This window comes from Zea mays, chromosome 6 (assembly GCF_902167145.1).
Source record: "Zea mays cultivar B73 chromosome 6, Zm-B73-REFERENCE-NAM-5.0, whole genome shotgun sequence".
NCBI classification, from domain to species: Eukaryota; Viridiplantae; Streptophyta; class Magnoliopsida; order Poales; family Poaceae; genus Zea; species Zea mays.
Genome location: NC_050101.1, coordinates 98,458,412 through 98,469,861, shown reverse-complemented (window position 1 = coordinate 98,469,861; position 11,450 = coordinate 98,458,412). Strand labels below are relative to the sequence as shown.

The 11,450-nt window shown below is 54.9% G+C and overlaps 2 protein-coding genes across 2 annotated transcripts; one reads left to right on the top strand and one right to left on the bottom strand.

The window, feature by feature from the left end:
* Positions 1 to 6,496: 6,496 nt before the first annotated feature.
* On the top strand, positions 6,497 to 8,100 carry LOC100384218 (uncharacterized). The gene has a single exon (NM_001176790.2). It carries the CDS (start codon positions 6,860 to 6,862, stop codon positions 7,451 to 7,453), a length of 594 nt encoding a protein of 197 aa, NP_001170261.1. The 5' UTR covers positions 6,497 to 6,859; the 3' UTR covers positions 7,454 to 8,100.
* Positions 8,101 to 8,863: 763 nt separating this feature from the next.
* LOC100272890 (uncharacterized) lies at positions 8,864 to 10,223 on the bottom strand. Its single transcript, NM_001357511.1, has 2 exons — positions 9,897 to 10,223; positions 8,864 to 9,765 (listed from the first exon to the last, which is right to left on the bottom strand). Exons 1-2 carry the CDS (start codon positions 10,128 to 10,130, stop codon positions 9,010 to 9,012), a joined length of 990 nt encoding a protein of 329 aa, NP_001344440.1. The 5' UTR covers positions 10,131 to 10,223; the 3' UTR covers positions 8,864 to 9,009.
* Positions 10,224 to 11,450: the final 1,227 nt, after the last annotated feature.

The following is an 11,450-nucleotide window of genomic DNA, read 5'->3' as shown; positions in this document are numbered from 1 at the left end:
CGGCGTTCGCACGGAGAAAGTCGACGAGCACTGCTTCCTATTTGGGGTCGAGCTCGGAGCCGATCCGGACTTGCTTGGAGGCGTCGTTGCTGGGGTCGAGAGGGACGGACTTAACCGCCTCAGCTGGCTCGAAGTTATCGGTGTGGTGCTTCGCATCTGGCACTTCCTTGGAGAGGCTCTCCAGGTCGGCGATGAGGGCCTCGGATTCGGCGAGGGCCTCATCGTATTCCACGCACTCCACGTCGCATTCGTACGCGTGTCGGTACATGGATCCGACGGTGTGACTACGTTGGGGCCCGACATCTTAAGCTTGAGGTAGGTGTAGTTGGGGACGGCCATGAACTTGGCGTAGCATGGTCTTCCCAGCACTGCGTGGTAGGTTCCTCGGAACCCGACCACCTCGAACGTGAGGGTTTCCTTTTAGAAGTTGGAGGGAGTCCCGAAGCATACGGGCAGATCGAGTTGCCCAAGGGGTTGGACGCGCTTCCCAGGGATGATCCCGTGAAAGGGCGCCGCACCGGCCCGGATCGCGGACAGATCGATTTGCAAGGGCCCGAGGGTCTCGGCGTAGATGATGTTGAGGCTGCTGCCTCCGTCCATGAGGACCTTGGTAAGCCTGACATTGCCGACGACGGGATCGACAACGAGCGGGTACTTCCCCGGGCTCGGCACGCGGTCGGGGTGGTCGCCTTGGTCGAAGGTGATGGGCTTGTCGGACCAGTCTAGGTAGACTGGCGCCGACACCTTCACCGAGCAGACCTCTCGGCGCTCTTGCTTGCGGTGTCGAGCCGAGGCGTTCGCCACTTGCCCACCGTAAATCATGAAGCAGTCGTGGACCTCGGGGAACTCCTCTACTTTGTGGCCCTCCTTCTTGTCGTTGTCATGGCCTCTGTCACCTTCCGTCGGGGGCCCGGCCTTGTGGAAGTAGCGCCGAAGCATGACACACTCCTCAAGGGTGTGCTTGACGGGACCCTGATGATAGGGGCACGACTCCTTGAGCATCTTGTCGAACAGGTTGGCGCCTCCAGGAGGCTTCCGAGGGTTCCTGTGCTCGGCGGCGGCGACAAGGTCTGCGTCGGCGGCGTCGCGTTTCGCTTGCGACTTCTTCTTGTCCTTCTTCTTCGCGCCACGCTGAGCGGACGCCTCGGGGACGTCTTCCTGCTGGCGCCCCTAAGGCTGCTTATCCTTTTGGAAGATGGCCTCGACCGCCTCCTGACCAGAGGCGAACTTGGTGGCGATGTCCATCAGCTCGCTCGCCCTGGTGGGAGTCTTGCGACCCAGCTTGCTCACCAGGTCACGGCAACTAGTGCCGGCGAGGAACGCGCCGATGACATCTGAGTCGGTGATGTTGGGCAGCTCGGTGCGCTGCTTCGAAAATCGCCGGATGTAGTCCCGCAGGGACTCTCCCGGCTGCTGGCGGCAGCTTCGGAGATACCAGGAGTTCCCAGGGCGCACGTATGTGCCCTGGAAGTTGCCGGCGAAGGCTTTGACTAGGTCGTCCCAGTTGAAGATCTGCGCAGGAGGCAGATGCTCCAGCCAGGCTCGGGCGGCGTCGGAGAGGAACAGGGGGAGGTTGCGGATGATGAAGTTGTCATCGTCCGTTCCACCCAGCTGGCAGGCCAGCCGGTAGTCCGCGAGCCACAGTTCCGGCCTTGTTTCCCCCGAGTACTTGGTGATGATAGTTCGGGTTCGGAACCGGGTCGGGAACAGCGCCCGTCGTATGGCCCGGCTGAAAGCTTGCGGACCGGGTGGTTCGGGCGAGGGGCTCCGATCCTCCCCGCTGTCTTAGCGTCCCCCACGCCTGGGGTGGCCCGGTGTGGACCGAGGCTTCCCGCATGAATCGAGAAGTCACGGCGCGATGCTCCAGGGGGTACCCCTACCTTCGAGAGGCAGAGCTTTCGGCCCGTCGGACCGCGGCATCCTCCAGGAGATTCTTGAGTTCTCCCTGGATACACCGCCCCTCGGTGGTGGATGGTTCCGGCATCGCTCGGAGTAGTATTGCTGCTGCGGCCAGGTTCTGGCCGACCCCACTAGAAGCCGGGGGCAGCCTTGCCCTGGCGTCGTCAGCGATGAGGTGCTGGACGTCCTAGGCCAGATGACGCGCTTCTCCGGCTGGTGCTCGGCCTACCCACTCCTGCCCGATGTTATGTCGGAGCTGCACAAGTTGTCCTGCTTCCTCGTCGAGCCTAGCCTGCATCTCGCGGATTTGCTCGAGCTGTGCATCCTGACCCCCCGCAGGGACTGGGACCACAGCTAGCTCCCGAAGGATGTCAATGCGAGGCGCAGGCCTAGGGGGATCGCCGTCCTCTGGCATGCCAAGGTGGTTGCCTTTGTCGAGACCCCCTAGATCGACGTGGAAACATTCGCGACTTGGGCCACAGTCCTCGTCACCAAGGCTGTGGCCACCATCAGAGCTATCGGAGAGGCAGTAGTCACATGCGACCATGAAGTCTCTCATGGCACTGGGGTTATCAAGCCCAGAGAAATCCCAACCAGAGTCGGGCTCGTCATCTTCCTTGGAACCCGGGGGCCCGTAGGTCGAGACGGCCGTCAGTCGGTCCCAGGTTGACCACATATGATACCCGGAAGGTTAGGATATGCCTTTACGAAAGCGTCCACCGAAGTAGGGTCGCTTGGTGGGTCGAAGCTGAATCTAAAAGGCACAGGGTGGAAAACGGATGGTACCTCTTGATCGACGGATGGTGACGAAGTCGCGTCGGGGACAGACTGCACCGTTATCTCAGGTACGAGGCTAACGCCCAACAAGTCCTTCGCGAGCGTGCTGGCGTCATCTGTCCGCTTGGGGTTGGCGTGTTGCGGGGAAACGACGCTCGTCTTCGTCTCAGACGCGAGGTCAACGCCCGACGTGTCCCCCGCTGGGGCGCCGACGTCGTCGACTCGCTCGACAGCCGACGAGGTGCCGCCTCCTGGTTGGCCATGGTTGCCCCGCCTCCTCCTCCATTGGCGGGGAAGGTGACGGGACAAACCCGGATGCTGCTCTTCCGCCATGCAGGGAAGACGTCGTCGATTCCGCCACCGTCGGGCGGGCTGACGGCCGTCGTTGTCGTTGTCGCGCGACGGAGGAAGGAGTACCATGCCGTAGCTGTCGTCGAGAGACATGAACTCGAGACTCCCGAAACGGAGCAGCGTCCCGAGATGGAGAGGTTGCTAGAGACTACCCATCTGGAGCTTGACGGGAAGTTGTTCGTCAACATGCAGCAGCCTCCTACCTGGCGCGCCAACTGTCGGCGTTTCGACCTCGGGGGGTCCCTGGACCGACGAGTAAATTGTCGCTGCGTGTCCCAGCCCAGATGGGTCGGCGCGAGATGGAACACAAGGGGAAGCAAAAAAGGGAATCGCGGCTCATGTTGTCCTGCGCCCAAGGCGGATGCGCTTGCAGTAGGGGGTTACAAGCGTTCGCGAGGGAGAGAGAGAGAGAGACTGTCCGTCAGCCCGTCCTCCCGCGCGGTCACCTTCTCGTACGAGGGCCCTAGACCTTCCTTTTATAGATGTAAGGAGAGGGCCCAGGTGTACAATGGGGGGTGTAGCAGTGTGCTAACGTGTCTAGCAGAGAGGAGCCAGAGCCTTATGTACATGTCGATGTGGCTGTCGGAGAGGTGTTGCTGCCCTGTTCATGTGATGTCGTGGCCGTCGGAGGAGCGCTTAAACCCTGTAGAAGTACAGCTGTCGGGGCTGTCGGATCCTTGCTGACATCTCCTTGCTTCCGTAGGAGGCTGAGAACCGCCATCGTCATGGAGCACGCGGGGTGCCATCATTACTTGTTTACCGGGGCGAGCCAGATGGGACGCCGGTCTTGTTCCCCGTAGCCTAAGCTAGCTAGGGGTAGGGTAATGATGTACCCCCTGCGGCGTGGTCGGTCCGAGCCCGAGGTCGGGCGAGGCGGTGATTCCTCCGAGGTCGAGGCTGAGTCCGAGCCCTGGGGTCGGGCGAGGCGGAGACCGTCTTTCGAGGTCGAGGTTGAGTCTGAGCCCTGGGGTCGGGCGAGGCGGAGACCGTCTTCCGAGGTCGAGGTTGAGTTCGAGCCCTGGGGTCGGGCGAGGTGGAGACCATCTTCCGAGGTTGAGGTGGAGTCCGAGCCCTGGGGTCGGGCGAGGCGGAGACCGTCTTCCGAGGTCGAGGTTGAGTCCGAGCCCTGGGGTCGGGCGAGGCGGAGACCGTCTTCCGGGGTCGAGGTTGAGTCCGAGCCCTGGGGTCAGGCGAGGCGGAGCTTCCTATGGCGCCTGAGGCTGGACTTGACTACTGTCAGCCTCACCCTGGCGGGTGGCACAACAGTCGGAGCAGGGCAGGCGGCGCTGTTTTCCTGTCAGGTCAGTCAGTGGAGGGGCGAAATGACTGCGGTCACTTCGGCCCTGTCGACTGAGGAACGCGCGTCAGGATAAGGTGTCAGGTGATCCTTGCATTGAATGCTCCTGCGATATGGTCGGTTGGCGTGGCGATCCGGCCAAGGTTGCTTCACTGTGAAGCCTGCCCGGGCTGGGCCTTGGACGAGTCAGAGGTGCGCCCGTTGCTTGAGGAGGCCCTCGGGCGAGGCGTGAATCCGCCTGGGTCTACTGTTCCTGCCCGAGGCTGGGCTCGGACGAAGCGAGATCGTGTCCCTTGAGTGGACGGAGCCTTGACCTGAATCGCGCCCATCAGGCCTTTGCAGCTTGTGCTGATGGTGATTACCAGCCGAGTTTAGGAGTCTTGGGGGTACCCCTAATTATGGTCCCCGACAATTACATATGAATTAGATAGGATTGAAGAATTTAAGAAGAAGTCTGACTTCTTTGGGATTTAAACTCACCCAATCCAACTCAATCCACATTAATTGAGAGCTAACCAAACAAACCCTTATTGATCCAAGATTCCACGCAGCTAACAATATCCAATAGCTTGACCTTATCGTCCTCCTTCTTAGAGCTTGTTCAAATCATACATAAACCATAAGGATGAAGGGGATTTAGGAAAATTTTTGACTTGTATGAGATTTAGAGGGTGTTTGGTTTGAGGAATGAGCTAGTCCATCGTCTTCTCACTTCTCATTTTTTGTTTGGTTTGTGGAATGGAATAAGTTAATCCATCACCACCTTATTCCTCATTGTTACTTAGTTAGTACAAATATGAGGAATATGATTATCCCACCAAATTTAAGGAATGAACTCATGATGCACCATCTTATTTTGAATAGATTGATTCCTCAAACCAAACACCCATTAATCTCTCTCAATCTCCATAGGTTTTTAGTAAATCATAAGGATGAAGGGGATTAAGGAGAATTTTGGCTTGCAGGGGATTTATTCTCCCTCAATCAGTCAATCTCCGTATGTTTGGGACAAAACGGCGAAATCTCCACATCTACATAAAGTTTATATTTAAATAAAAGACCATATCTAGATTAGAAGGAAAGCCTTTTTGGATACACCTTGTTAGCTCCAACACCCCAATACCTTGTCTATGCTCAGCCCCAATCCTCAACACCTCGTCAGAGATTAGGATACACATCCATGTATAACTATCTTTTAAACCTAATCCATACATGTCTTTTAAACACGATGTCACGCAAAAAAATATATGTATTTTTATAACTGATAGCCAAAATCAATGACATATCTGCATGACGTTTCAAACTGTGTTACTAGAAAACTAAACAAAATACCAACCTAACCAACCAAACTTAGGGCCAGTTTGGCAAAGCTCTAGCTCCTACTTCTTTAGCTCCAGATCCTGCTTCTCATGAGAAGCTGATCCTCCTGATTCTCCTAGAGAATCAGAATTATTTTTAAACCGTTTGGCAAGTAAATTGATTCTTGTCTGCTGAGAGTTGGTGGTCTGTGGCGATTGTCTTTTTTACCCTTTGCAGTTCAACTTTGTTACAAACCAATAAGTAGGATCCATATACGGAAAAAATTATGAAACAATAACATATAAAATATTCCCATAATAGTAGTGCATAAAATGGTCTCAAATGTTTAATCCATAAATTGGCTCGTTATGTTTTTGTCCAATGGCAATTGCGAGTAATTTCGATCAAACTTTAAGGGGGATCCATATTTGGTTGGTTGAGGAGCTGTTTTAAGGGAGGGTGGAGCAGGTTTTTTTAGATCTCACCTTTCTTCACAAAAACGACTCCCAATCTTTCGGCTCCACACGAGAATCAGTTTTAAAAAAAACTCGTTTGACACGGCTCCTCCAGATCCTCTCTTAGAATCAGGAGTTGGAGCTGTGCCAAACGGGCCCTTAAGTAGCGTGGGGACATCTTTGTGTTTCACACCATAATCATTTATATTATTATGTGTAGATCTAGTCGTATAAAAAAAAAATACTTTTGGCTATGATCATATGTAAAAGTGCGTATTGGTTTTACAAGTACAGGAGGGTGATGTAAATATTGGTTACCCGGCGGCAAGTCGTATCGGCCCAACTTTTATGCGGACCCCAGTATGCCGGGCCGACTTCAGCTGGCGTAGGCATATGCCCCCGAGCAGAAAAGGCTGGCGGACGGGTAGGCCGACACGCCGACGCCGACGCCGACGGCGACCCCGACCTGCCGGGGAACGCTAGCGCGCCAACCAAACCGTGGCGGGGGGCAACGTCTCCAGCCAGAGAAACCGGAGCGACCCAACCAACCACCCACCCGCGGCCATCCCCAACCAAGCGAGCACGGTGCACGGCTACACCGGGGCAGACGGACGGGACCGGAGGAGAAACCGAAGCACAAAAGAAAAAGACCAAAAAACCAAGCAGAAACTAGGGTGGGGGAGCCCTGAGCAGGGGAGGAAAAATAAACTAGTGGCCAAACCCTAGCCCGCCGAGCTCCCGCGTGCGCTCTCCGCCGCCCGCCTACTCCTCTCTGTCCGCGATGCGCCGGGCGAAGCCGCAGCAGCCCTCGCCGTCGCCCGAGATCCGGTACCGCGGCGTGCGGAGGCGGCCGTCGGGGCGCTACGCCGCCGAGATCCGGGACCCGGCCAAGAAGACCCCGATCTGGCTCGGCACCTTCGACTCCGCCGAGGCCGCCGCGCGCGCCTACGACGCCGCCGCCCGATCCCTCCGTGGGCCCACCGCCCGCACCAACTTCCCCGGCGCCGCGGCTTCCGCGCCGCGGCACAGGGCCCGCTCCGCCTCCGCCTCCGCCGCCGCCGCAGCCCCCGCGGCGGTGCCGGCCACGTCTAGCCACAGCAGCACCGTCGAGTCGTGGAGCGGCGGCGCGCCCCGCGTCGCCGCCCCGCCGCGGAGCGCCGCCGCGCCCATGGAGGAGGACGACGACGAGGACTGCCACAGCTACTGCGGATCCTCGTCGTCCGTGCTCTGCGAAGACGCCCGCGGGGACGACGACGACGACGCGGCGGCGTCCCACGCGCCCCTGCCGTTCGATCTGAACCTGCCGCCGCCGATCGACGCGGCTGCTGAGGCCGATCAGATGGGTGCCCGCTACGACACGCTACTCCACCTCTAGCTCGCGACGACGGCCAGGAATTAGAGGAAGGAATCGAGACCGTCTGTCCTTCTTCGGCTGCTGATCCGGTGGTGTTCTATCGCTAGATGGATAATTCTTGCCTTTTTCCCCCTTCTTTTCTTCTGCTACTTTTTTTGTTTTCTTCTCTTACCACCACGATGATGATGATTCGATATTATGTGAATAATTCAGTTATGTCCATGTAAGCTGTGAGGAAGGAAATCTGAGCTTTTCCTTATCTTCCTATGGTGTTTCTGCTGGTGCTGCTCTTTCATTTGTTGGAAAGATAATGGAAGAAATCAAGAGAAATTATTTACACAGATCATTTGCTGCCGCTTTACCATGTCAGAGTTGGACTGAGCTGAACATGATTACCTTATAATGCACTAACAAAAATTCATCTACTGATGTTCAAATTGTAGTGTCAATGCATGCGTTGCAAGTTATGGCAGGGCTGCAACCTGCAAGAGCAGTGCGCAGTGTCATCTGAAAGTTCTATTCTAATACTTGGATTTGGTAACATCAAATCTGAACTAGAATACTAGATGAAGGCAACACTTGGATTAGTATTCGTCTACTTATGTGCAGATCATAGTACCAAAGTCCACTCGCATTGCAGGTTGCGACTTGGAGGCGCAATGGGAGTGTCATCTGAAAGGTCTTTTCCTCATTCGGGTCTGGTAAAATCATCTCAATATTCTAAGGCAATACTTGGACTATAATTTTATTTTTTTTTTGCAGCGCTTCTTCCCTCAAGCTGGCTGATTCTAATTCTGTTGGTTTTGCTATTTCTTGTAAGCACTGGATTAACAGCGACTGGCCCCATTGATCATACGGATTCGTGAAGACTTGCGTTGTGACCCCGAAACAAATTCTTGAAGCCTCTTCTTGGACAGCGAATGAATGGAGTTGACGACTAGAGGTGTTCTGCTTAATTAATTGCTTGCCCGTCGCGATGGTTACTGTTTCTTTCAGGATGACTCGTTCTGGTGTGTAAGATCAGGTGATGTGCAGCTCCCCCTTCCTGTGCATGATTAGCCCCCCTCCTTGAGTGCAAGTGTAGACATAGGATGCTATCTGTTTGTTTGGTTACCTCAATTTAAGCTGAACTGTACAATGCTGATATAGTTTCCTGGTTCTGAAGCATTCTCTTCTTGATTGTTCTTGGTTGAAAGGGAAAGCGATGGGGGTTGCACCCTTCTTTGTTGTTCCTGGTTGAAAGGGGGAGGAAGCGTTGGATCAAATCAACGGGAGGAAAGTTCTTGCTGTGTTGAATACTAGTATACTATACTATATACAAGTCAGTTGTGGCTGGAAAAAAACGACTAAATCCTAAAGCGCCTGTGGACTTCAGTTATGGAGATTTTTTTTTAGTGGATTGTTTTGCTGTGACTCTATGGGAATTTAGCGGAGTAAAAAAGCGACAGCCCGAATTTGCATTAACAAGTACATTACATACACGATTCCTCCTCTGCTCTCCAAAGTTTTCCATGGTATACATACACCTTCCCAAGATCCATGACGGCGGTCGGACACCTAGCAGTTAGACACTCGAATCACTCGAGCTGAGCGTACCAGACCCCCTGGATCTTGACATCCTTGGGCGCCTTGGCCCCGAGGTCGGTGTCGGACGGCTGCACGCTCTCGAAGACGCCGATGACCTCGCCGGTCTCCGGGTTGCTCTTGGTGACGCTCAACGTGATGTTGCCGGTGGAGGAGGCGGCGTTCTTGATGTTCTCCTTCTGGAGCTCCTCCTCGTCACCTCTGCCCCCGGCGGGGAGCGCGACGGCGTTGTCGTAGCCGGTGGAGCCGCCGCGGCCCTTGGGGTCGAGGAAGGAGGAGCCACGGTAGCTGGGCACGAGGAAGGGCCCGCCGAAGCTCTCGGGCTTGCCGGTGGCGACGAGCTGCTTGACGGTGAAGAGGAACGGCACGCGCTCGCCCCCCGGGAGCTGCACGGTGACGGCGGCGTAGTCGATGCCGTCCTTCTCCTCGAACTTGAGCGTGCCGTCGGAGCCGACCTCGAGCGGGCCCTCGATCTCGTCCAGCGTGTACGTGAGGCGGGTCATGAGCTTGGTCTTCTGGAACTCGGGCGGGGCGTTCTTGGCGATGCCCTCCGCCTTGACGGTGAAGGACGTCGGCTCCAGGCACAGCTTCTTCATCTGGTACTTGCCGGCCTTGAACGGGAACGACTCCACGCCGCCGTCGATGGTCGGGCACTGGTTCGCCGTGCCCGTGCCCTTCACCTCCATGTACGTTTTGCTCTGGATCTCGTCGTAGGTCAGCCTCTTGGGCGTGCCCTCCGCGCTCGCGCCCTGCACGCAGACACACACACACACACACACACACACACACACACACACACACACACATGTCACCACCAACCAACTTCGGCCGACCTTGAGGAGCAGGCAAGCGAGCTCGCTAACAATGCATGCGTGCTTACCGAGACGAGGAGCGCCGAGGTGGCGAGCGCGAAGCCGGCGAGCTTCGCGGCGTCGACGCACCTGCTGGCGACGTCCTGCAGGGAGCACGTGATCCTGGCGGCGCCGGCGTCGACGCCGAACGCCCTGCAGGCGAGTTGCGACGACGGGCGGGACGGCAGCGAGGCAAAGGGCGCCCGGCCGCCGATCTTGGCCGGCTGCATCAGGGTGGCCGCGGCTTGGAGCGAGGCTGCCATCGTCGTCGCGGCGGTGATGCCTTTTGGCTTTTGCCCTTTTCCTCTGGTGGGTGCGTATCGTGAAGGGCGGTTTTGTGAGGGCGGGAGAGTTCGTTATCTACGCGCAGCTGAGCACAGGCCACAGGCGGAGGATAAGAGCAGCGGATAAGGGGTCTCTTCCCATTGGTGAATCGGGGCTATGGTGATGCCCACTGCACACGTGGCATGCCCAGGTGCCACTCCTCGCTGGCACTTGTGGTCGTGCGGGCTGGTCCTGGTTTGTAGGGACCACCGGAGAAGGATCTCCTCTCCTCGGCCTAATCCCCATGGGCCATGGTATACAGTTTTTAGTGGAGCAACTAAAGTTTATTTAAATCAGCGGTATGTACTCTTGTGTTGTCAATAATACTACTAGTACCAAGCATTTAATGAAATCTAGCTTGTGATCCAAGACATGGACTACCTACTGCATATTACTCTAGAGTTCAATGACGCACCAACGATCCTCGGACTTGTAAGTGTGTGTTACTTAGTTTTGTGAGTTTTAAAAATACATTTCTATTTTCATTAATAAAAGAAGTATAAACAAATGTACATCATCTAAGAAAATAAGGTTTCTAGACCCAAAAGAAAGGAAGAAAAAAAAAAGGCATAACTATAGCTATCTCTCTAAAGAATGAGGGGTCCTTGTTAACTTTCCTTGGATTTGATACATTGGAAAGTTTGCCATTTATATAAAAAAATCACTCCATTTTTTGTAGTCTGGATGATCTAACAAGTAGACGAAAATCTCTCTAAAATAGGATTGCCAAAATTTGTTCTAGCCTTAATGTTGATGTCTAAAGGTTGTAGACTCAGGTTCCAACTTATGGCGATTTTATTCTAATATGATTGAGTAAAAGAACGTTCAAAGAAGAGGTGGAAACTTATGTCAACCAACCTGCCTCCCATCATGAACAATAAAGGAGTGAAGTCTTGCATGGTGGGCTTTGTGGTACCACGAGGGATCCCCACGTACGTAAAAGCGCGTACCACCACCAACTTTGCATCCAAAGGTGTTAGCTAAGTGGAGAGTGGAGATCTATCTGATTCGTTAGGTTGATGAGAACCAAAAATGACTCCTCAAACTTCACATGAAGCTCAGTTGAGTTTGAAAAAGGATCTTAGGAACCCTTTTAGGTTAAAAAAAGAACTCTAGCATCACCTGTATGGATGAGTAGGGTATCGTCGTCCTACTTGTATAGTTGGAAAGTCACCTCCAAATGTATCACTCAAAGGATTCTTTAAAACACTCACCCCCACCAAGCTTTATTTGTCCTAGATTAGAGGAGGTATATATGT

Coding starts and splice junctions, on each gene's coding strand:
- LOC100384218 (NM_001176790.2), top strand. CDS start 6,860: ATGCGCCGGGCGAAGCCGCAGCAGCCCTCGCCGTCGCCCGAGATCCGG.
- LOC100272890 (NM_001357511.1), bottom strand. CDS start 10,130: ATGGCAGCCTCGCTCCAAGCCGCGGCCACCCTGATGCAGCCGGCCAAG. Junction 9,766..9,896: donor CCTCGGCGCTCCTCGTCTCG/GTAAGCACGCAT, acceptor GTCTGCGTGCAG/GGCGCGAGCGCGGAGGGCAC.